Source organism: Panulirus ornatus, chromosome 55 (assembly GCF_036320965.1).
Source record: "Panulirus ornatus isolate Po-2019 chromosome 55, ASM3632096v1, whole genome shotgun sequence".
NCBI lineage: Eukaryota > Metazoa > Arthropoda > Malacostraca > Decapoda > Palinuridae > Panulirus > Panulirus ornatus.
Genome location: NC_092278.1, coordinates 17,138,790 through 17,164,831, shown reverse-complemented (window position 1 = coordinate 17,164,831; position 26,042 = coordinate 17,138,790). Strand labels below are relative to the sequence as shown.

At 46.4% G+C, this 26,042-nt stretch overlaps 1 protein-coding gene across 10 annotated transcripts in view; it reads left to right on the top strand.

The window, feature by feature from the left end:
• LOC139765482 (uncharacterized) overlaps positions 1 to 26,042 on the top strand; it is an 843,718-nt gene that overhangs the window by 584,474 nt on the left and 233,202 nt on the right. For all 10 annotated transcript variants that reach the window (XM_071692900.1, XM_071692901.1, XM_071692899.1 and 7 more), the window contains exons 5-11: positions 13,737 to 13,905; positions 18,374 to 18,487; positions 18,640 to 18,888; positions 19,024 to 19,143; positions 21,284 to 21,420; positions 23,943 to 24,162; positions 25,361 to 25,438. In XM_071692900.1, the coding sequence (XP_071549001.1) occupies positions 13,737 to 13,905; positions 18,374 to 18,487; positions 18,640 to 18,888; positions 19,024 to 19,143; positions 21,284 to 21,420; positions 23,943 to 24,162; positions 25,361 to 25,438 (1,087 nt within the window). The remainder of the gene's footprint in view (positions 1 to 13,736; positions 13,906 to 18,373; positions 18,488 to 18,639; positions 18,889 to 19,023; positions 19,144 to 21,283; positions 21,421 to 23,942; positions 24,163 to 25,360; positions 25,439 to 26,042) is intronic.

Below are 26,042 nucleotides of genomic sequence, written 5' to 3'. Positions count from 1 at the left end.
CGGACGTGTAGATGTTGCGTGGTTAACCCCCGGGAGATGACAGAGAGTGAGGAGACCGGCGGTGGTGGAGTGTTGGAGGAGGGAAAGTGGAGGCTGCTCCAGAGAGAGAGAGAGAGAGAGAGAGAGAGAGAGAGAGAGAGAGAAGATGGCCGGGGGATCGTCTTCCCGTGATATAAAGGATCTCGCCAAGATTTCCTCGCGGGTTTTCTGGCATATCCTCATGAACCCCCTTTGGTGTCATGTCCCTCGTTGCCATGGGTACGTACGGGACGTATAGCTAGCAGTCTCTCTTGATCTTTCTGTGCTGTATCGTTTCTGTTAATGACATTAGGGCTCTCTCTCTCTCTCTCTCTCTCTCTCTCTCTCTCTCTCTCTCTCTCTCTCTCTCTCTCTCTCTCCCGAGTCGCCGACTTCCCCATCATGCGTGCTTTGAAGTCGTCTCCAGAACGGCGACAGGATGAACATCGCTCCGGCGTACAAAAATGCGATAATGGCCCCCCTCTTGTGGGACATGACAAGCCACTCTCATGTTCTCCCTGCACGGATATTCGCACGTGAAGTTAACGAGGTCTTAAATTTTTAGGGTCCGCGGTGCGACGCGAGTTCGATCGAATCACTGGCATTACCATATTCCAGGTTGACATTAAACATTCAGATTTGGAGTATTCTCTCTCTCTCTCTCTGTGTCTTCCGGAATGGAGAAGTGCATAAGGCCTTGAGAAAACGGGTAGTGTTCTTGGATCATGATAGAATAAAACTGAATAGGTAAGAATTAATGTATGATGCTCCTCACAGGCTTCGAAACGTATTTAATCTCAGGGTTCCAAGTGTACCCTTCAACTCCTCAATATTGCATGATTCTAAGAGTCATTATTTGAATCCACATGTTCGATGTTGTTTCTTTTTTTCTTAGTTTTCATTTCACATATTTATTTCAGGGGAACTAGTTAGATTTAAGGAGACCGAAGCAGTTCTCCCGCTCGAATTAATCAGTATTCTCTCTCTCTCTCTCTCTCTCTCTCTCTCTCTCTCTCTCTCTCTCTCTCTCTCTCTCTCTCTCTCTCTCTCTCTCTCTCTCTCGTATGTATTGAAGCAGCTGCACTCAATACAGCTGCTTTACGACGCACGTTCACGTGACATCCATACCTGGGACCTTCTTTGTGGCCTTGCTGTTCATTCGTGTGTGTGTGTGTGTGTATGTGTGTGTGTGTACACGTGAATCTCTTCCCTGGCACGATTCGTCTTCACATTGTATTCAAACTTATACCAAGGCTGAAGGTCGTGCCTTTTTTCGAATGTGATAAATGAGTGACTTCATTTGTTGCGTGATCAAGTGATTCGGTGGAGCGAAGTTAAGTGCTCGATGCGTCGTAGAATTTTAAGCGTAGTGATGATTCCGTGTGCAGCGCGTCGATACACTTCAAAGCTTGTTTTTTCACACAAGATTCCCTTGTTATTTTTGAATGTATCGTCTTCCCCTCTAGCGGCGCTTCACTGGACGCCCCTGTCCGTCCCTGTGAGGCCTCGAGCTTGCTGGCTTTACCACAAGGACGCGGCATCGGACGTGAGCAAACAATCGAACACTCGATTCCTTCAGTCGTGAATGATGTATGAACCTTTGTACGGTGTCTATTTCGGGACGGTATTTTTATAGGCCAAGACTTTGCTGTGCGCGTCCACGTCCTTCCATGAACCCTCGCTGACCTGCCTTGACCTCCCTGGCCGTGGCGCCCCCGTAAACTCCTTGCCATAGTTGCCACTTCCCGTAGGCTGCCCTAGGACATGACACTAATATCACACACACACACACACACACACACACACACACACACACACACACACACGCACACACACACCGTAGCTGTAGTACATTTGGACAACACAATTTCATTTCCTATGACGAAAATCCTTGGCATTATGTATTTCCATACTTTACCGTCAAGTAAGATTAGCAAGTGATTCTATTTTCCTCGTGTCATGTCTCTTTCTCGCACTCTGTTCCTTCATGTGCCTCACACACCCTCCCGACCCATCATCACACAGGAGCCGCACGTCACCGTGCCTGTGATAAAAGCCATGCGGACCGCCGCCGCCACCGCCCCAGGACCAATTGCTTCCTTGTTGTGGATGCGAGACATCGTCTGTATTCCCATTCCGGCCGTCGCTATTTCAGCGGCAAACGACTCCTCGTCCAGTCGCTCCTCTCCCTTTACGCCGTTTGGCCAGGACCGCTGATGTGTCGTCGATGCCTAGCCCTGGCCACTGCCGCTGTGGCTAGTTCATCTGGGCCACCTTACTACTCCTCCTCCAGGTGGTTTTCTTCTCCCAACCTCTCTCTCTCTCTCTCTCTCTCTCTCTCTCTCTCTCTCTCTCTCTACTGATGTGAGTTTCATGCTCGTCTTTTGTATGATTTATGCTTCAGCCCCATCACATTGTTGACGCCTTGCACCGGGGTGTTGCGCGCGCGAGTGAACCTTTGACGACGCTGTATGAGTGGGAGCGCAGTCTCGTCAGAGAGCCTCTCACACCAAAGGGGTCCGCATCTCCCTGTTGCGGGAGGTAGCGCAGTCCTGGGGATGCAGAAACCTCTGGATAAATGTCCTGGGTTCATTAGAGATAAATTGATAATGATCAGTGTCATTTTCCTCTCTCTCTCTCTCTCTCTCTCTCTCTCTCTCTCTCTCTCTCTCTCTCTCTCTCTCTCTCTCTCTCTCTCTCTCTCTCTCTCTAATTATATATATATATATATATATATATATATATATATATATATATATATATATATATATATATATATATATATATATATATATATATATATATTTCCTTTTTTATTGTGTGTAATGTTCATTTTGACGAGGAGGCTCACATTGCATTCCCACACCTCGGTCCAGCCCGTGTACCCCAGCCCACACACACACACACACACACACACACATTCCTCGTTCTCTGTACATGTAAATTTCCTTTGTGTCAGGACGTTGCATTCTCTCGCGGCCCGGACAAAAGGGGTTCAATCCAATTCGTGTTATAGCGTCGTTAGGGCCGTTTGGCCATATTGCCGCGCGTCTCTGGAGGTTCGTCAGCGTGTTTGTAACCCACCCGTCCCCTTCCTGACGTCGACCATGCCTTCCCGACGTGCTGGCGAGGTCCCCCGAGGAGAAGACTCGCCTGCTCCGTTTACCTTCTTGCCTTGAAGGTCGTAAAGCAGGTCGCCCTCCCTCCCTGCCAGCCCGCATCCTCTGGCTCTGCTGGAACGGAGAGACTCGCAAGGGCTGCACGTGGTGGGGTTCAGACGTGGTTTTCACGTGAAAGTGTAGGGCACGTGGGGATGTTGTGCCCGCACGTGCAGAAATGAGGCAGAGGGGAACAGTGTAAACAGAGGGCAGAAGGGAACAGTGTAAACAGAGGGTTTAGATTGGTGTACATGTAGGTATACGTGCCAGTGTAAACAGAGGGTTTAGATTGGTGTACATGTAGGTATACGTGCCAGACGACGACTTAGTGTACATGTAGACACGAGGATACCATAGGGTACATGTAGACACGAGGCTGCCATAGTGTACATGTTAACATGAAGGTGGTGATGAAGTACAGACGTACATCATTTTGACGATAGTATTGTGGCTATATATGAGTCGCTATGGGGTAGTTTTAAGGGGGTTGGTGTTGTGGTGGTGCGGCTATCTTGGTATTGCTGCATCTTCGGCGATGTTGGTGTCTTGTTAGTTTTGTTGTTGATGTGGTGTTGGAATGGTGTTGATGGTGTTGCGTTGGATCCCCCATGATAGTGTAGGTGATGTGGCCAGGTCGATGTTGTAGGGTCGATTGGTGGCTGTGTTGCTGTGGTCAAGTGTTGCTACCACTCTTGCAGGAGTTGTAGTGGTGTGGTGTTCTTGCTTGTGTTGGTAAGACGAGGTGTTGCCATTGCTGGCGTTAGAGGCGTGAGAACAAGTTGGCCTATACTCCGGGGGTTGGGTATATGTACTCCACTGTTAATTAAGGTTAAATACAATTATTTCCACCATTAATGAGCTCGATGTTGCTGTTTTCGTGAACCATCACGTCTACACTACCACACTTTTTTCCCCCACCAGGAAAGTAATTAGATCACTTGTACGTAATTCTTGCGAGGAGAGGCGAAAATTGAGTAGTAATTACACTAATTAGGCGTGGCGAGGAAGGGCCATTATGGGAGTTGCTGAAAATGAATTGGTAAAATTATGTGGTCTTGTGTTATCCTTGGGAGATCATTGTGGCAGTGGGGGAAAGTGGAGGGTCATAGAACGGCGGTAGGGGAGTCAAGAGAAGGGGGTGTGGAGGGGCAAAGATTTTACAGGAGAGAGGGAGAGAGTTGGAGAGAATAGAGGAGAAGAGATGTTGTGGGGATAAGTGGGTTATTGTAGCGTTAAGGGCTGCTGTTGGAGAGTGGAAGACGAGAGGGGTGCTGTGGTGGAGCGCGGCCTCACTGGGAGGGTGAGTGAGGTTAGAGTGGACAGGGACGTTGTAGGGAAGGAGTGTTACGTGTGCCGAGGGGCAGGGATTATAGTATTTTTTAAGTCACTTGTATTTTCCCCATTGAGTAGTTGAACGTGATACCTCCTGGGTGGGTTGTAGTCGAGGCTGGCTGCATATGTCGTGCTCGCGGCCCCTGAAACAATCATTATTGTCGTTTTAGTCGTCCATATATGCTGCGTTGCTTGAGGAAACAGTGTACCTACAGAGGGAGGTACAGTACGTGTTTCTAAGTGACGTTGGTTTTGCAGCGGTGAGTGCAGGGAGGAAGTACGTGTTTGTAAGTGACGTTGGTGTCTGGAGGTAAAAGTTCAGGAAGGAAGGACGTGTTTGTAAGTGACGTTAATCGTCTGGAGGTAAGTTCAGGAAGGAAGGACGTGTTTGTAAGTGACGTTGGTCGTCTGGAGGTAAAAGTTCAGGAAGGAAGGACGTGTTTGTAAGTGACGTTGGTCGTCTGGAGGTAAAAGTTCAGGAAGGAAGTACGTGTTTGTAAGTGACGTTGGTCGTCTGAGCAGTTGGCTTCACGTGTGGTATTTCCTAGCGTGAGTCTTGGTGTGGTCACGTGCACACATACATCTTCTCTTTTTCCATCTGGCCGTGAATGTGTCTGAGGCATATTATTTTTTTGTTGTTGTAATTAATCTTTTCAGTTCCTCCGTCGGTGCTACCCGGGTAGGTAACAAGTTCTATGTCAAAAAAAAAAGAGATAATGCTACCCTAGACAGCGGGTCCCAGCGTAAGTTTGTCGAAACTCTGACCTAAAAGTGCATCGCACATTTTATATATTTCACGTGGGTTACGTTGGACATGTTGGAGATATTTTGTAAAGCTTATGTCTAACACAGGAGGCTAGGGGATTCGAGCTCCTTGAAAAGGAGTTTTTGGTGGGATTCTGACCATACAAACTTCCCATGGTGTTGCTGCTAGGGGATTCGAGCCCCTTGAAAAGGAGTTTTTGGTGGGATTCTGACCATACAAACTTCCCATGGTGTTGCTGCTAGGGGATTCGAGCCCCTTGAAAAGGAGTTTTTGGTGGGATTCTGACCATACAAACTCCCCATGGTGTTGCTGCTGTTATATATATATATATATATATATATATATATATATATATATATATATATATATATATATATATATATATATATCCCGGGTGTATATATTCGTCATAGAGGGTTGAGAGTTACAAGTTAGGAATTCGGACATGTTCTCTGGTTATATTATTTATGTGAGTTGAGGGATGGCGAGAATGCCTCAGGATTAATCTTTTTTTTTTTCTTTTTTTTTTGAGGTGGAGGAAGGGAAGGGACGTGGGGGGTGTGGCGGAGGTCTGCGTGCCACTATCGTGTATCATATTCATCAAGGGTTCGAGGGAGGCGCTCAAGGTTAGGGTTCAAAGGGCTTGGACGAGCTAGGTCATCAGCTCATTAAGGTTTGGTGCATGTTGGATTGACTGCGAGATGTTGGTATTAATGAGTGTATCTTGGTCACTCGAGATGAACGATTTTATTTTGACACTAGTTCAACCGTCTGTGGAGTACTGAGAACCTGTGTGTGTGTGTGTGTGTCTGTGTGTGTTCTGGTGTGGGTGTGGCGTAGGTGTATGTCAGTGATTGATTGAAAGGAAGCTTGGCAATGCTGCGGCAGTTGCAGTCACCCTCGTCTTATATCTGCCCTGATAATATCGCCTCTCACTCAGGAGGCTTTCCCTTATTCTTCCCCCCTCCCCCTTTTCCCCCTATTTTTCTCCCCTCCCACGACGTCCTCCATCCTCTTTTCCCCTCCCTCTCTTTCCTATCCTCTCTCCCCTCCTTCTCCTCCTACTCATATTACTCACTCATCCTTCTCCCGCTCCTCCTGTGTCCTTTCTTCCTGTTCCGTCCTCGACATCTCCTTCCTGTACCTCCTCCTCCTTTTCATCCCCCTTCTTCCTCAGCTTCTTCCTCCTCCTCCTCCTCCTCCTCCTCCTCCTCCTCCTCCTCCTCCTCCTCCTTCTTTTCATCCCCATTCTTCCTCAGCTTCTGCCTCTCCTCCTCTCCTCCCAAGTCTAAGATGATGGTACTCAAACTTTAATGAGAATTCACCCGGATACGATAAAAAGTTGGATAAAAATGACATGCCACAGAATTCAGTATTTATTTATTCATTTTTTAAAGATTTTGATTTACTTTTTCTTCCCCCCTTTCGCCAGTGGCTGTGTAACTTTGTCCGGTTGAGAAAAATAAATCGAATCAGATAGCCAGCTAGCTCTGACATCGGCTTCTGCTGTGATCAGGTGCAGACCGGCTGGTCTGCCCGGTGTCCGAGCGTACGTCTCGATCATGTCCACAACTGTATCCCGTGCCTGTGTGATCAGATGTGGTCCAGGCTCGTACCGTAGATGGTACGTGCGCAGCTCTACACCTTAATCAGCTTTCGAGATGGTGGTCAAAGGTCAGGACCACAAGATAACATTCGTTGCCGTGGTAAAAAACGCGTTTTCGTATTCGCTGCTTCGGTGACGGAATCTTAGGTGGGATCCCGAGGCTCGAGGGAATACCAGGTATTTAGGATACCGTAAGTAAATGTCAGGTGTGCTGAAGTTTGACCCCCTCTTAGCTTAGCAACGGTGGGAGCCAGACTTCAGGAAGTCTATAGGAAAGACGAGTAAAGACGTGATGGTTTCTGACGAGGCTCACTTTTGGAGGGCCTTGTGTGTATGATATGTAGATAGGCGAGTAGAGCAGATGGCTCCTCCCCACCCATTGAAAACCTGATGCCATGGCGGGTAATCATAGTCCCTATTCTGTATAGATAAAGATGATGAAGTAGAAGGCTTATGTCGTTCAAACCCCTCAACGTTGGCGACTTCCAACACAAGGGCGTCAGTAGAACCAGGGGAGATACCAGCGGTTTCTGCTGGTCATCATCGACGGATACCATTCTCGTGTATGGTATGATGGTATGTGTTGCGTAGACACACACTTGTCTTCATCGTGATAGATAATGATTTTTGTTTTTCTCGTCTGATTGTAGTTTTATTGTTTGTGTTTCTGAGATTGTGGGTGGTACCTGCGCGTAACTGTAGCACTGTCATTGTGACAGTTACCAGCACAGTTACTACCACCATTGCCCTCTGCTGCCAGCATTACCACCACTATCACTACTACTACTACTACTACTACTACTACTACTACTACTACTACTACTACTACTACCACCATTAGTATAAAGAGTCACTGCCGTAACTGCCAAGAGGACCCTCATGCTGTCTGGTCTGGTCGCCCCAGACGTGGTCTCACCCACCGCCCCGGCCAGAAATACCTTGCAGATAAACTCTCACCTCACAAAAACAAGATGACAGTCGTGGCCCCTAGGGAGTGTGGGTGGATTATATCGTTGTCCTTTTGAGGGCTTCGGCGGTGGAGAGGAGACTCGTCAAGTGTGTCTTGGCGATAAACACGTGTTTTGGCACTCAGGAGAGCGAGACGGGTGGACGAGTGGCTGAGATGTGGTGCTTTTTGCTATGCCGCCTCCATCACAGACCTGCGTACCGGTTATATTTTTAGATACGTACTGAGGTATAGCCAAGCGATGCAAGTCGTTTTGATGGGTTCTCTGCGTCCCTTGAAGGAACAAGGGGTGTCTGCCTCGGCCTTTGAAAGGAACCTCTCTGTAGATAAGGACTAGACCAAGAGACGTCTTTTGGCGTTCGGTTAAACACTTTATCGCTGATGTGAGAAACTTCCATGTACTTGCGACGAACGGAAAACCGAGCGACCTTGCTCAGAACGTTAGAACGCAGTGTTAGAGGCAGCTGAACACGCTGATTGAGGCAGCAGAGTTCATCGTCACCGGAGGACGTTGTTCAAAGATTAGGTCATCATATTGTCCATGATCCCACCGATCACTGGGCATCGGACATCGTTGCTGTGACTCGGACGACGGGTGTAAAGACAACATGATGCGTAGTCGTTGCCATACGTCGAGCGGGAGTAAAACTTTGACACTCGACCAATGTCGATATGTTCGGAGGTGACAAGAAGGCAGTTCCACAATATAGGTCACCCAGTAGTAGCTCAGACCAGCAAATTCTCCGGCAATTGGATTTCTTGCTCTTAACTTTCCTTCAAATAAAATGTAGAATATGCAAATTCTTCGGAATTTTTCTCCGTTAGGGAGGGGAGGTTGGCGGAGCATAGAAGCCAGCAGTTATTTAAAAGGGAAATACTGCTGGTGCGATCATGGAGGCGAAGGGTTGCCAGAGATTGAGGAGTGTCGCGTGTCGCGCCGCGTGCAGGCAGCGCCGAACGAGGCGTAGCTGGAAGGCCAGACAGTGAGTGACCCTGCTCGTGCCATTGGGTCGGGAATATGACTGTGGAGGGAAAGAATATCATGGGACTGTTTTTATACTGATGTAACTCTAACCCAGAAGGCAGTAGCAAGAGCGGGTCCTGACTCCTCATGTGTAACTGTCAGCTTTAGATGTCAGCGCTGATGGCTGACGTCCGTGTCTTCACGTGTCTGTACCTTTTCCTGACTCGTTTTTTCGTCCGTGTGTGAGTACGCGGTAAGTACCATCCAGATCTTCCGACCGTGTATGGTCGTGATGGAGGAACTGCCATCCAGACCTTCCGTCCTTGTATGGTTATGATGGAGTAAGTACCGGTAATCCAGACCTTCCGTCTGTGTATGGTTGTGATGGAGTAACTGCCATCCAGACCTTCCGTCCGTGTATGGTTATGATGGAGTAAGTACCGGTTATCCAGACCTTCCCGTCCGAGTATGGTTGTGATGGAGTAACTACCATCCAGACCTTCCCGTCCGAGTATGGTTGTGATGGAGGAACTGCCATCCAGCCCTTCCGTCCGTGTATGGTCGTGATGGAGTAACTACCATCCAGACCTTCCCGTCCGTGTATGGTTATGATGGAGTAACTGCCATCCAGACCTTCCCGTCCGTGTATGGTTATGATGGAGTAACTGCCATCCAGACCTTCCCGTCCGTGTATGGTTATGATGGAGGAAGTACCGGTAATCCAGACCTTCCCGTCCTTGTATGGTTATGATGGAGTAACTACCATCCAGACCTTCCCGTCCGTGTATGGTCGTGATGGAGGAACTACCATCGAAGCCATGGTATACGCTGGTTCAACAGAGGTTTAATTTAGGACAGGCTGGCTGTGCAGTGGAACAGGAAAAACAGAGGGTGTGTTGAATTGTCCTCATTCTCTAAAACATTTCTGCCCATGATTCTTCCCTTGCAGAAATTGCACTGAAAATAGCATTTTGTGCAAGTGTGTTTCTTTAATGAATTGCTGAACCCGGCGAGTGATTATTATTATTTTTTTGATATAAATGAATTTGGTATATGCGTCATGACTTGGATTTCGTGGGTTTTTTTTTGGGAGGTGATCGGGGGATATAAGCACAGGGAAGGGTTATGAGGTTTTGGTCTTTCAACGTGTCGGAAAATTCTCCGAATTATGAGTTTTTATAGTAAATGAAATAACGTTTTCTTTACCCTCCACATTGGTGATAGTCATGACTGAGTTCATGTTGTAGATAGCTATTATTTAACGGTCTATCTTTTAGGGTAAAATGTCTTAATCTTGTACGTCGCCTCTTACCTTCAGTGTGTTCGGACGTGGGTCACGTCGGAGCCCGGATGAGCAACGTCTCGCCTTTCGTTGTGTGTCGCACGGAGGAGGTGTTGCGGTTGGCGGTATTAGAATTTGTGATGTGATTTGCCGACTCTGTCCGTATAAAAGGCGGAGAAGTTGCAGGGGTCTCAGATGAGGTCTGAAACGCCGCCTTGGTTCGGTAGTGTGTTGGCGAACGGAGGTGGAGAGAACGTGGCGTGTTGGTGCTTTCTCTCAGTACCATGTAGCCAGAACTATCACATGTTCCTCATACATATCAGCTGTCACACGTTCCTCCTCACTTACCAGCTATCGCTTGCTCCTTACCCACATGCCAGCTGTCTGATGTTGCTCTCCACATACCAGCTGTCTCTTGTTGCTCCCCACGTACCAGCTGGCATGCCATTTTCTTCCCCAGCCCTCGGGAAAGTCTTATATTCTTGTCGCATCCGACCTGGTCGTTCTCATGTACCTGGCGGGATTGTCATGCCCTCGGTAATGACCCTGTCGCACCCACCTTGGTTTTCCCTTCGCAGTTGTAAGTGATAGCCTCGATACACCCCGTCGCCCTCTAGGCGGTGGAAATTCGTCGCTCCTGGCTTGACTACCCATGCTGCATCCATCGCCTATGAACTGTTGTACCTGGCGTAATGACCCCATTGCACTGTTCGTGTTGGTAACCCATCCCTCTCATCCGTTGAGCTGAGGGTTATGGCAATCTGTCGCACCGTAGGTGATGGCACCAGTTGCACCCTTAGACGGTGACTTCTTTCTTGAGGTGGTAAGTGGCTTCCTTTAGGGGAATAAGACGTCTAAGCTTCTCTCTCTCTCTCTCTCTCTCTCTCTCTCTCTCTCTCTCTCTCTCTCTCTCTCTCTCTCTCTCTCTCTCTCTCTCTCTCCAGGAGAACAAAGCACTTGGTGACTCACTTCAGGAGGATAGTGTGGGTGATATTGTTATTCTGAGGAAAAAGGCTTATACTTTTAGGCTGTCACGTCATCATCACACTTGTGGTGTACTTGTGGTGGTGGTGGTGGCGTTGCGAACGCATGCGGCGTAGCACACTGCCCTCGCTATCATATTATCCTCCTCCTTGTAAAGCGTTTCAGATGTTGTCACCAGCTGTCTCTTTCTCCTCCTCCTCCTCCTCCTCGTCGCCTCTCTCTATTTATATTCCTTTATCATCTCTTCCATCCTTTCCTCTTCATTTTTATACTGATTTTCCTTGCCTTTCTCCTTCTCTTCCACCTCCTCTTCCTTTTCGAAGAGGCACAAAGACGCTCGGTTCAGACACAGCGTATTCAAGAGACACTAGAAAAAAAAAAGCCTGTCTTGTAGTAAGGCAATAACGGATGGGCGTTGGGATTCAGGGTCGGGCGCGTGTCGGCTCGCTGGACCAGGAAAGCCTATTTCAAGGGTTGTGGATCCCCTGACGGGCCCTTTGCCTTTGAAGGCCATGACGGCCCTTTGATGGGGAGCCGTTGCTTCAAAGATAACTAAAATGGGAGTGTTATGGCTGTGGCTGTCGGGAATGGCAGTCCCCCTTCAGTCCAACTTCAGTGTCAGAAGAAACTCTTCCCACAAACATGAAATGGTAAACGATATGTTCACATTTGTTAGAACGTGTTTCTCCTCGTATCGGTGTGTAATTCATGATGTTTTGGTGCCGAATTGTGACTCGAGGACGAGGGATCTATGGTGGCAAGAGGTGACGGTGGCGGGTGTGGTGCAGTTGGCTTCTTCCCCGAACTGTCGTGTGTGGTCCATTGATGGTTGGCGAGATGGTTGGAAGGACGAGGATGTTTAGCGCATCTTGGTGGTTGGTGTAGAGAGAGTATGAAAATTGCAATGTTTCTGTCAACCCAGTTAGACGTAAAGCCTCTAGTGGAGTAAGCTGGGGTTCGGGATGTGGCGAAGGGTAGTAACTTGAGATGGTACTGGAATACTGTAGTTGCGTAGACAGTTTTTCGTATTTGTTATTCGACGTATGCATCGTGTGTGAGACCGTGGTTACGAGCTTCCGCCGGCGCCGTGAAGACCTGCAAGTGTGATATCACATAACAGTCATCAAGTCCAGAGGGTAATTAAGAAACGCATCACATGAGACGGGACGTGGGAGGCGCCCGAGACGTGGCGGTTGATGGCTTTGCCGTGCCCGACCCCCCTTGGCTGGTCCGTTTGTTTGTGTGTGCGCACGGTACATAGGCCCCTCCTTGTACTGCGAGTGCCTCCAGGGGGTAAACAGTGGGAGGGCCTGCTGAAAATCGGCCACATCACAGCCCTAGCCACCAAGGCAAGACAGTGGTACGCCTTGTTGTCCATATCCTCTCTCTCTCTCTCTCTCTCTCTCTCTCTCTCTCTCTCTCTCTCTCTCTCTCTCTCTCTCTCTCTCTCTCTCTCTCTCTCTCTCATGTGACACGCACCTTTCACTCTCTCCGACCTTGCCATGTCTCTGCCACGTTTTGTTGTGGCAAGTGCCGTGTCTTCTGAGGCCAGGCCGGCTGATCGCCTCCCCCGTGATTCGTGGGCTGATTTGCATAATTTCCCTGATCCTATTCTCTCCCCTTACAATGAATGGGGCCGGAGTTTTAGATGGGATGTCACTGACGTTAAATCGGAAGATAATGGGTACGAAATAGTTCGTTAGTCAGCTGAGCCAATCGACGCCGTAGTTGCATTCCCTACTATGAATATTTAGGGTCGTGGGAGCTGTGTATTTTTGGTTAGGCAGGTGCAGCAGTCGGGAGTGTGATGTGTTATACTTGTGCTCCAGAGCCTTACGTACGTACGTTAGGGTTGTCCTTGTATACACATACCTGGTTTAGATGTGGCGCCGCTGTGTTTGTTAGGTACGTACCTGCCCCAGAGTGTGGTGTTGGCATGGTATGGGACTGTTGGAGACGCAGTAATTTTCTGGTTTCTCACCAGATTCTTTAGAATGGAATGGTGTTTGTCGTACAGACACAGATTAACTGTTTCTGTATGATATATATATATATATATATATATATATATATATATATATATATATATATATATATATATATATATATATATATATGTATATATATAATTCTTGATTGCTGTTTCCAGCGTTAGGAAGATAGTGCCAGGAAACAGACGAAGAAAGATCCATCCACTCTCTCGACTCTATCCATTTCCCAGCGCCACCCTTCCCAACAGAAAACATCGCCACTCCCTGCGACAGAGAGGTAGCGCCAGGAAACATCATTTGGAAGATTATCCCATTACTTGATGATTGTCATTCACTATTCAGTTTTATCCAATATTTTGCTGTTAAATGTCTTTCATTAAGTACATTGGCCATTTATTTGGTAATGATTCTCGTTCGTTAATTCGTTTAACCCATTATTTGGTCGTAATTGCCATTCATTTAAGTCGAATAACCCATTATTTGGTGGTGAATGTCGTTCATTAAGACAAACGCTGTATTTGTTAATTAACGTCATTCATTAAGAAGCTTTGTTTTGGTGCTTCTCTGTAACGAACCTGGTTCTTCCTTGGGCCAGCCGTTGTGTGGACGCCCCTCCGACAATATTCCCCCAAGTAACAGCTTTTTTTCCTTTTTTCCTCCTCCTGCAGGTTCGTGACAGAGGGCGGGCCGAGCGAGGAGAAGCTCCTACCTGGCGACCAGATCCTCATGATCAACGGGGAGGACGTGAAGAAGGCGCCCAGGGACCACGTCATCCAACTTGTCAGGTCCTGCAAGGATAGGGTCCAGCTCACCGTCACGCAACCACCGCTCGATAACGTAAGTTGTTTCCGTCCCTGTGTGTATAGTGAGTGTGTAGTACCTCCCTGTTTAAGTGTGTGTTAAGGGACGCTATCTCCTTGCATTAAGGCTATTGCTACCGTGGTTTCGAATGGCCAGCACCACCGTACATGTATTTTTTGGGTAGGGCCAAGTCTACTTGGTGTTATGGACGGTACATATGTGTGGTTTGCTTCGCCACTCGTGTGGGTGTGCACCAACTTGGTTTGTGTGGTGTTAGGTCGGGTTATGCATGCGGATGCTCGTTCCGTTGTGAGTGTGTGGTGTGCGATGTGATTCATGCGGGTTTGCGACGTCGGAAGAGTGGTGTCGTGTGTGTGTGTGTGTGTGTGTGTGTGTGTGTGTGTGTGTGTTTACGTCGTGCGATGGCTCAGTGACCTAACCCTCAACTGATGAGAGAGGACGAAACCATCCATATCATGTCTTATCACATTTCCTTACTCCAGAGCACTTTCCTTTAAGATTTCCCCAGTTCCTGTAGTCAGAGTCCAAGGGTGATATATCAGTTTTTTTTATCATATTTTTATAATACTCTTGAATCATCCAATTCTGCTGGCCTGAAAGACCCGACATGATTTACGTAGATTCATCAAGTCACGTATTAGTGTCTTCATCAGATAAGTAAATCTCATCGGGGAAAGCATGATTTATCAGCCTTTTAAGAATAAAGAAATGATAAGTTGACGTAATGTACGAGGGTGATTAGATACAGCGAAGCCATTAACGTCAGTACACCAGCCACGGCCTCTACCTGAGGTGGTAAATTGGCCCATCCCTACCAGGGGTTGGGAGATAAGCGCTGGTCGTAAATTCATAAAAGGCACTTAAGTAATCGCGGTGACGAGTTAGTGGGCGAAGTTGAAGGGCGGACGTTGGCACTGCGCGGTGGTGGAGGCGGCGACCCTGGGGGAGCACCAGGTGGCAGAACCTCCATAAAAACGTAACCTTTTCGTGCTACGTCCGTCTCGAGGGGGTCTGAAAATTCCCTGATGGAAGCTTGTTATGACCGGGGGATTTTATACGGGGTTGTGAGAGGCGGTCGGGAGAGCCACCTGTGCCAAGCGCTCAAGAAGGAGGCGTTTGGCTACCTCCTTCAATCGGATGGCTGGACCAGAGTCGTCGTCCGCGCATTCCTTGATGACCGTCCCTGGACCAAGCTCTTGTCACCTGGTACTGTCGTACTCAAGGATCCAGCACGGTGGACTGTACCGTCGGCCTCAAGGGTCGCACTGTAGTGCTTAGGGATCGTACCGTTGTCGTGCTCAAGGCCTGACAGAGATTCTCAGGTTCATCCGGATGGACTTCGTGTTTAGAATAGTCCAAAAACGTTTTGTCTCGGAATGTCTTATTCCTATGAAGGAACATACAACGTTCCCGTATCCTTCCCAGGATGATGTAAGGAGTGGTGAGTTAGGATTGTACCATACGTTTAATTGATAATCGATTCCTTAATTAACCCATATCTGTTCATGGCTAACGTCGCATTCCGTGGTAGATGCTGCTACAGTTGAGAAGTGAGTAATATTGGTTGCTGCTGTTGCGTAGTAATTGTAGCTGTGGTATTAATCTACCTTATCACTGATAAGATATGAATCAGTGAAACGCCGGTGGCTGGCTGGTTAGCTAGCTGGGTGGCTGGGTCCTGCCCGAACCTAACTTTATAATCAGGTTCTCCAGTGAAGGTAATTATGGCCGATTATCCTTTCGGCTTACGAGTGGTGTAATTATCAGGATTAATAATGTTACTGTCCAATGTTACTGTCTCTGTCCAGTTCTCCTGTATCCATTACGCCAGTTCGGGAATATTTTGCCCATAACCTATTCCTGTTTCCTGTAGAGACTTTTCGGAATCTAGTCCTCCCCTTACACCCAGACGGACGCCCAGTGTTCGTCACCACAAATCTGGAGAGTCTGTGTTGTCTCCCCAGTGATTAAGATAGTGACAACGGCCGTTAATCCAGGTGTGGGTGCTGGAGGAGAGAGACACACCTGACATAGCCAGGGATTCACCACGTAATTACCCCATATGGAGGAGCGCCAGCTGTCTGTGCATCCACCTGTACTCAGTACATGGGGCTTTACTATTTCCTGGGTTATCATTGTGGTCAGCTAATGATAACCAGGTGCAACCTGTTAGGACCATCTCTGTACTTGAACTGACTCGATACTCTTCCTTACACCGGTCTTGCCCGTATGGGGGGCCTCCCTACACATACACCACATTCTTTGATGCCCACAGTACCTTCGTTGACAATGTCACTGTCCCTCCTATTGCTCCTGCCCAGCCTAGCTCGTCTTACACATTATGGGTGCCGCCAGCTCGCGTAAGACACAGACTTGTAACTACACAAACTGCTCGGTCCTGTTGATGACGTAACATAGATCTATTTTCTGCTCTCGCCCGTCTCCTTTGTTCTCAATTCTCTTTCTTTCACTCTCCTTCTTCCTCCTCCCCTCTCCCCTCGCGTCTCTATCACCCCGTGTCTCTCCTCTGAGTCACCTCCCGTCACTTCCGCTACCCAGCCCTCTACCAGCCTCCCTTTCTTGCCGTCTGTGGCACATCTGTCATCACCGTCACCCGTCACACCACCCTCTCCTCTGTCACCTCCCCCGGCCAGCCCCCCTCCTCCTCCCCTCGAACCAGCCGGTCGCCCTCACCTGGTCTAGTGTCCGGAGAGCTCGAAGTCAGCAGAGATACACTGCTGTATCCTATTTCATTTGTATTTTGGATGGAAGAAAGAAAACGGACTATATTAAAGCCTTACAGCCCATACAACACAGCTTCTAACCACACCCACATGCTCGCTCACTCGCGTATCCCATCTCTGTCATTCATTTTATATTATATTTTCCGCGTCAGTACATACCCGTTGGCAGAAGTGATGAGGTCGATAGCTCTCATAACCAGGGGAAGCTTTGAAAAAAAAAAAGATATTGTGTTGTGAACATACAGAACTTGCACTAAAGTACGTGACGTCGAGGCGAGGTAGTGTTCTGGTTCACTGTTAGAACGGATATTGCCTGGCCAGTAGCACCGGGGAAATGTTGCCTCTCGGATCCTCTCGTGTGAGTCTTTGTGTAAGGTGGGGGATATATGGCAGGAGGATGGCCTACTTAGCACCGAGGATTGTACCTAGGGGAAGTGGTGGAGGGTGGTGGTTGGTGTTCATAGGGTAGTAGTAAAAAGGGTCTTGGGTTGTTCAGAAGGTCAGTCAGTGGGTGTACTCCTAGGTGGGTGGTGTGCGTAGACCCCCAAAGGGGAGGTCACACTTGGTCAGAGGTTGTGGACGAGGCACCTTCGGATGCTCACACTAGGGGGGACGGGTGGGTTAGGGGATACATACTTGAGTGTTTTACATCATAAAAGAAATTCAATTCGGTGTGTCCATTTCCCTAATGCCTTTGGGAGCGGGAGGCTCTTCTCTCACGCTGTTCCCTGGTGCGCTTACCGCTCTGTCAATAGCTCCCAGGGGCGTCCCCGCGGCCCCTAACTCCTCGCCGTCGCTGTAGCCTCGTCCCCGCCGCCGTCCCCTGCTGTTTGGTCGGGGTTCCCGTCGCCGCTGCACTGTCCACTCCGCGTCACTCCCGCACAGACCACACCCCGTCACGGTCTCCTTGTCCCCGCCTGCGTCACTGCTGCTTCGACGCCGTCGCGCAGCACCAACTACTTTACCTTTGCGTAGCATCGCACCTCACACCTGTTACGGCGCCGCATCTGTAACGCCTCATGGCCTCTTAACGCAACATCAGGGGAACCGCACTTGCGCACCAGCTTTCTCACTCGACAGTTTCTCATCGATGTACTTCATCATCTCGAACCTCACACTTGCGGCAGCATCTCAGACTTGTAGATCACAGCAGCGTTCCTATATGAGCCTTACAGCCGCAGCCGTTCAACTGAGCTATCTGTATCAGTCCTTGGTAGGGATGTTGGAGTGGAGAGAGGGGAGTTGGCTGAAGTGTTGCCAGGCAAATTTATTGACCACTAATGAGAAAACTTCCACAAAGACCCAACTTTTTTCCTTGTGGCAACGATGAAATTGCCTCCGTAACGACCTGTGGAGCTGGATGGGCCAGAACAGTCGTCCCCTGAGGGTAGGGAATGTGTTTTTGTGTGTGCCCGTGTGCACGGCGCGTCCCTCCTGTCTGCTTAGTACTCGTGTACGTCTTCGTTTCTCAAGAGTCTTCACCAAAGCTCTTTTGCTGTCATGATCACGCCCACAGGCGCTTGGAACTTTACAGAAGTGACGGCCCTTCTGTGATTACAGTTTGGGATTTCTGTGGAGGGTTAGAATCTATAAGCAACTCATCCTGTCAGTAGAGTGAAATAGTGTTTTCAGATTAATCATTAGTGAGTAAAGTATGTTGCCGGTTAACAATAAGGCATTAATCGGGTTCGATGTTAGTCAAGTGTGGTACACGTTTGACCTGAGTAATTGTATTTCAGTCGGCGCGGAAGTCCGCCATGCTGAGTGCAGCCAAGAAGCAACGCCTCAAGTCCAACCCGTCGAGGGTGAGGTTCGCAGAGAGTGTGGACATAAACGGCTCGCCCTCATATTCTGTGAGTCACTCATTCTCAAGTACTGTACCTTATTATGTCTGTGATTCCCTGAATCTTTAGCTTAGTTTTTCTGCAAAGTTTTTTACGTAGTCTGCGACACAGTACACAGCATGTTCAACTTCTTACCTTAAAACTTCGATTTGTCATTTCAGCCGTCCAACTTCAACTCGAGTGAGTCCACGACGCCCTTCATGCCCAACGTCCTCAAAGTGTTCCTCGAAAACGGCCAAACCAAGTCCTTCAAGTACGACTCCAGTACGACCGTGGGCGACGTGCTGGACTCCCTGCACCAGAAACTTGGGATCAAATGTCCCGAACACTTCTCGCTGGTGGTGGAACACGTCAAGAGCCTCCGGAGGAACAAGCTCACTCTCCTGGACCCCCGGGAGACACTCTCGAGGGTGAGTCTCCACCGTCAGTTTATATCCTTCGCCGCACCCTCTTACTTATCCAAGTACCAGCCGTCCCTGCTGTAGCAGTTCAGTACTCCTCTGTCTCAGGAACTAACTTTTGTAATATTACCTCCGTCTTTCCAGATCGCAGCTCGGCCTGGCGCTCAGCATTTGAGATGTCTCTACCGCGTGACGTTCGTCCCCCGTGATGCCTACGATCTCCTCAGAAAGGACTCGATGGCCTTCGAGTACCTTTACCTGCAGGTAAAACCACCTCTCAGGTGGAACTTCCTTTCCTTGGCTAAGTCCCATGCCTCGTCAGGAAGTTGCATCCCGCGCTGCTCCGCGAGAGGCATCTGGACAAGCTCTTGGTCTGTGTGCACCCCCGTGTGCTCCAGCTTAGGTTCCCTGCATTGGGATAACGTGTCTCTAAGCACCTCACTTGCCTCCTCTGATCACAGTTGGAATAATTACGAATATTTCTCGGGTATTTGTAAAGGTTCTGTAGATGACACCCTCGTAGCATACGAAGCATTTGATCCTTTCGTTTGGTTCACCTTTTCCTGGGATAATGCATGCTCACCCTTCCTCTGGTCCTCTGCCCTGGTGTCTGTAACTTGTTCCCAGGTGGAACAAACAGGTGCACTTTCCCTCTCCCCTCCCGTGTACGTCGGCCCCATCCAATATTTATACCCTGTAGCAGCGAGGAAAATTCTCCTGTTTCGGAAGCCGTCTTGGCGTAATGTGGGTAACTGGGTCTGGAGATACCGCAGGCTCCTGCGACTCCTTTACCAGTTGCGGGTTCTGTTGTATTTGTTGGCGCGGCTGAAGTCCGTGGGTAAGTGGCTTCTCAAGCTCAAAATTGTAGCTGTGATCATCAGGAATCTGGAGTTTATATTGAGACACCTGAAGAAGTTGAAGGTCCTTGGCGCTGCCTTCTTGAGGTGGCGTCTGGTGAAAAGACTTCTGTCACGGTTGAAAAAGATGATGAAGAAGTATCTGCGGTGGAATGTCATCTGGAAGTTGTTAAAGCGTCTTCTGCGGAAGTAAGAAGTCTCCACAACACCATCTTGAGATTGTCCTAAAACAAAACAAATATCTGACTCTTTTTTTTTGTGTAGATACTTTTTCTTTCTTTCTTCGGAAAGATGAATTAAAGGAAACCTTTCTTAAAAGCCATTTGTGTGAAGCCATATATATATATTTTTTTTTTCCCTCCCTTGAACCTTCACGATGGCAGTTGTGACTAGTCTCAAAATTTTGTATCACTGAATAGTATTGTAAAAAAAACATTAGCGTATATATATATATATATATATATATATATATATATATATATATATATATATATATATATATATATACCCGTAGATGATACTGGATGTTAGTGGTTGTAAACTTGTGCTTGTGCATGCTTTAATAAAGTATTGCTTGTGGACTAAGTTTTTTAAAGGTTTCCTTCTCTAGTAGCCTTAAGTTGACATGACGTTTCCCCCCCTTCTCTTCTAGCACGGACCGAATGGGGTCTTCCTGAATTGGTCTATTTTCTTTTTCTTTTTTTTTTTACTTTTTCTGCCTTAACTCGTGTGAGTAGTTCTGTGTTCTCTTAACTGGCACCTCCTGCTCGTATGAGCGTAGCTGAGCATCTCACAAAACATTTTGCCTGTTGATTAATCATTGATAAAGTTGGCTCGTTTGATTGTCGTACATCATATGTTGATAACTGATTACTTATGATTACTGTTGATTACATTTGAAATATAATTTTCTTTCCCTTTTATTGCTTTGTTTTATGGAAAGTAACTAAACATTAAAACTCGTTCTGAAAATTCAACCTGTGATTACAAGTGATTTTCACATATGGTTCACTGGCACAGGTTCACACAATACAAGATTTAGCGTTTAGTTAGTAAACTTTATTAAGATTGGATGTTAAAGGTGCTTGAGCTCAAGGTACATTTAAGATATTATCTTGCGCTCCAAAGAAGCGTAAGGGAAGTTAGAATGGAGTTAGAATCTATATAGAGTTTCTGAAGTACGTGAGGTTGGTGATGGGAGGAATACAGTACAGAATTTAAGCTATGTTATATAAGCTTAGGTAAGCTTGTGTTAGGAATACTGTAAATAAGCTTAACTGGGATGATGTTAGAAGGTGTACGGTATGTAAGCTTAACTATGGTGGTGTTAGGAATTGAGTCTGTAAGCTTAGATGGGTTAGAGTCACACGGCAATCAATTTCGGTAAGTTTGTGTTGGAAGGTTAAGGTGATATTAGCACCAGCTTAGCTGGGTTGTGTACAAGCTTATTAGCTAGGCTGGTGATAGAAGGCAGACCAGTGGAAGTGGAGCGGTAAGCTGGGTTCTTGAAGTATAGTCCAACCTGCGCCTTGGTCCTCCTTCCGTAGTGTTGCAACGACGTCATCCAGGAGAGGTTCTCGCCGGAGCTCAAGTACGACGTGGCGCTGCGCCTGGCCGCCCTCCACATCCAGCAGCACGCCCTCTCCAACAACATGGCCGCCAAGGTCTCCGTCAAGAACATCGAGTGAGTAAAACCCCCGCTCCTTCATAAACCTCTAGTTCTAACTAAATTTTTTTTTCTAAATAGAATAATGATAGAGTAAATTTAAGATTGATTAATATTCATTTTTTTTAAAAGCGAGATCTTGCATTGCAGTCAGTGATTAGAAACTAGATTCAAAGAAATAGTTTTAAAAGGTTTTAGTCTGTTTTCAAGTCCTAAGAATGTTCTCGAAGTCCTGGAAGTCAATGTTATTTGTTACCAAACAGTTGAAGTGTAACGTGAACATTGGTGAGGGAAGAACATAACCCAACGCGTCTTTGGTTACACCGCTCACATGACTCGCTAGCATTATCAGTGTTGGAGTCCACTCGTGTCTCATATGGGCTTGATGAGGAACTTCTCAAAATTGGTAGTGGAGGACTTTTTGATGAAGACCCCCCCGCCACCATGACTCTGTGTCCATTTATGGAGACTCGTGTGGAGGAGATCTGGCCTTGGTGTTGATACTGCAGTCTCTCGGGATCCTGCTATGTTTTGATGGGGACAGGGATTGCGCCGGTCTGCTTCAGTCGTTTGATTAGATTAGGTATTCGTTCACTGTTCAAAACTTCAGACCTGTTAAAAAAAAAAGAAAGAAAAGTTTGAAAAACCGGCCGTGAATACCACCAGTTGGTGTGAGTTTTGGCCCTCAGGGCTTTGAACAAACCGTTCCAAAAGACATGACTCCCCTCCTGTGGAATGTTTTTCAGGTAATCCATAGTTAACGCGATGACTGGACTTATAGTTGTCGACAAACGACAGTGCTTGTCTTCACCTTGACATTTAACATTTATACAAAGCAAATTAATTGTCAAGTGAAAGGTGGTTTCAGTAGGTCTGAAAACAGCTCCTACTCTTTTGTATCCGTTTATTTCGTAAGTGTTACTGTTTCCGGGAGCAAGTGCAATAAGACACTTGCAGCTCCTCTTCGTTGTGGAGCAAAATAATTGTTTTGACCTTTTAGTAAACGTATGAAACCCGAGGGTACACCTCTTAGAACAGTTGGGTAAGAAATCAGTCTCATTCTTGTAGTATTAGACTAATTAGTGGCGTAATGAGGGAGCACGGGAGGAGCTGCTCCGGTGGTGGAGTCTGCCAGGGGAGCCGCTGAGAGCGGCAGTCGGCGCCCGGCCCGACCCGGCCAACTCCGTCCCACGGAAATGCCGAGGGGGAGGAGGTTCGCAGTCTCGTTGACATTCATTGCTCGGGGTCACAGGTGCCGGAAGTCAGTGAAAACGTGTCCTGCTCTCGGGGAGTCTCTGTGTTACGTGACTGTAGCTCCTCCACCGACCAGATCACACACCACCCCAACAGTCTACCCCCCCACGGATGATGTCTGGACATTGACATACCCGATAACTAACCCATTTGGTGCTTCCATCCCTTCACATACCATCCCGAGACTCTGTTAGCTTCCATTTACCAACCGTCCACCTTTAAGAGGCACGTCTCTCATCGTATTCGACACGAATGAAGCTGAAAAGAACCTCGTTATTAATTGATACAAGTTACACGGAAACACATTATCCTTATTAAGGTTATGTGCCCCGGGTTCATATGAAAAGGCACGTCATGTTTGACATCAACTTAGATAACCTGTTTAAGAAAAAGATTGCAACACTATTTTTTTTTTTTTACATTAAGGAATTACGTTTTCATACTTGATAAAATGAGATTATATGTAATGGCAAGGATAAGATTGAGAATGAATGTGTACTGCTGAAACAAGTTAAATACGTTCATTACGAGGGACAGAACAGTCTCATAAGAAGCCAGTCGGTGTACTAACTCCTTATCGTGTTGAAAGCTTTGATAACCTCAAGTTAATAATCAGTCATCATCACATGTTAAGTCACACTAAAGGAGAACAGAGAAACTGTATTATATCCGTTTTCTTTCACGCTTCTTAACGGTTCGAAACTGATTCAGTGAAACGCTCGTTTACTTCATGCTTCCTTAGCAGCTCGAAGCAGTGTATTTACCCGATTTCCTCCACGTCGTTTTAACAGCACCAACTAGTAGATCCTTACTGCATACGTTCTCATGCTATAGATGGGCCGCCTGGGTTCGAGTCGTGGTCGCGGTAGCCGGTCGACAGTCCACCCAGCTGTTCATTTCCTGCTCTTGCTGGTCAATAGAATGGGGACCTGGCATTGGCAAGGTTGTGTTTGTTCATACCTAAATAGGAGTACACATATACAAGGTTAAGAAGACAGGGCAGCACGAGCGTAAAGCTCTCTCTTCGTAGAATATAAAATACTAATCACTGTAGCGATCCGAAGCAGTGAAATTGTACCTTGCAGATCTTATTGTTTCCGTTACGGTGGGACATTGATACCAAACAAGATTGTGTTTTATATGTTTAATTGAATTCAAATCCTACCATTGGTATTCAAGCAAATTCTTCAGTCCAGAGAACCTGGCTTAGTCATATGTATAGGTTATCGAGGGGTGGGTTCATATGTATAGGATGTATGGGTCTAATGATCTGTTGACCATTTCAGGAGAGATTGTGGCTTGGAACGCTTCGTGCCAGCATCTTTAGTAGACTCCATGAAACGAAAGGAGCTTCGAAAGCTCTTATCTCACTTCCTTAAAATCAATAGCAGTTTAACGTCTCCAGGACAAAAGCAGCTAACGGCACTCCAAGCTAAGCTCCACTACCTCAAGATCATCTCTGAGCTTCCGTCCTATGGCGCCAAGTGCTTCTCCACGAACTTAAAGGTATGATTAGAAATCTTTTACGTCGAGGCATTGATGGATGGAGTGCTCTAACGTTGTTACTTTTACAAAATTTATGGGTAAAGGTATCTATGTTAAGTCACCCCTGAACTTGGATGTGATACGTTTTCTATAAAAGATGTCCTGAGTCTTAGAAAACGGTAGTAAATTGTTTGGGTGACTATGTTATGTAATATCGAGGATACCTATTATATCCTCATGTTTTTACCGTTCTGGTGATTATATTTCTAAAAGTACACAACGAAATTGAATGATGGTAGAAAATCCCTCTTGATGTATAGAAGGCAAGAGTAGGGTAGGCTTTGAATAAAGGAAATTCAGGGAAGAAAATATGAAATATAAGGAATAGCAACGAATTCCAGCGATCCTTACCTGACTTGTCAGTATTTGGCAGTGAATTAGAAAACGTGCCATAATTTCCATTGATTTCGTGTTTATAAAAAGATAGTGAATGGCAGAGTTTGGTTGACTTACTTGACGTTATCAAGTACTTCAAAAAAGTATTAATGTTTTACTTCTGTCATTTTTGTATATTCTATATAACTTTTTGAAGTAAATTCTTTGATTCGGTTTCGTTGGCTGTACAGAGAAGAGAAAACTCAGTTTTCTACCTTATCACTTTGACACTTCATTTAATAATTATGGAACAGTTGGTGATATGGCGCAAGGTAACATATATTTACAGTGAGAGTGTGTGGGTGGTTTTAGTATTAGCTGGAACGCTAGATAATTGTTTTCAAGCGTTATGATGAGTAGTGAGAGAATGTCGTTTACGTTTTTAACGACCCTTGATGGTCGTAACCGAAACACGACCCGGATTTCAGTCGACCATTTTTACATTAGATCCTGACTACCAATCGAATTATTAAGGTTCTTTCACAGATACTTTGAATGGGTTTCGTTTAAACTGAACTTCCAAAGTTTTGCTTCAGATTTGTAAAACTTTTTCTTTCTTTGTTTACTAAACTACATCTCATAATCATTTATTTATATTTTTTGGATATGGGATTTTAGATGATTGTCTACAAGATAAATAGAAAAAAAAAAATATATCAGGTATTATGGTACTTCTGTAGACTTTAGTAAACCTCTGCTGATATTTAGATGTGATATATTCTTGGTATTCTGTTAAAGGAACAGATCACATGATGTGGATGATAATATCGTTCAATCGTTACAGGACACCACTATGGAGACCGTGGTTCTGATCAGCCCCAGGTTCGGTGTCAGTCAGATTACAGGCATTAGAAACAGCATGGTAAGTGGACACGACCTGTATTTATTTCTTGTGTGTATTTTTGTATTTTACCTGTTTTTTTTTTTATATACATTACGTGTATTTCTATCTTGAATGTATTTGTGTATTTTAACTTTTATTTTCTATGCACCATTACGTGAAGTCTCAGGTTTAGACATCAGAACGTAATATTTGAACGTATTCTAATGTTGATTTATGATCGAATATCCATTTGTTTCGGAGAATGATCATAGAACTATGTTTATCGTGGCGTATCATTCGCTCTTCAAGAACGGTCGAGTAAAAGCGTTTATTTTCATTTGTATTCCCAAGACAATGATGTTGGTAATGTAAGTAAAACCAAAGAAGTCTCTTGTGAATCGAACTAGTGACACTGTAAAAGAGACGCAAACTGATTAGGTAAATCAAATCGATGTTAGTGATTTGGAGTGAATGCAAAGTGGTTTGCAATTAGAGTCATTCTAGATAAGATTAGTGATTACGGCCATTATTAAACAATGATAGTAATTAGGGTCATTTTATAGGTGATGAGGGGGATGTGTGTAAACGCAAGAATGAGGATTAGAGTCAGTGTAAATATGATTTGTGATTAGCACTGTAAACA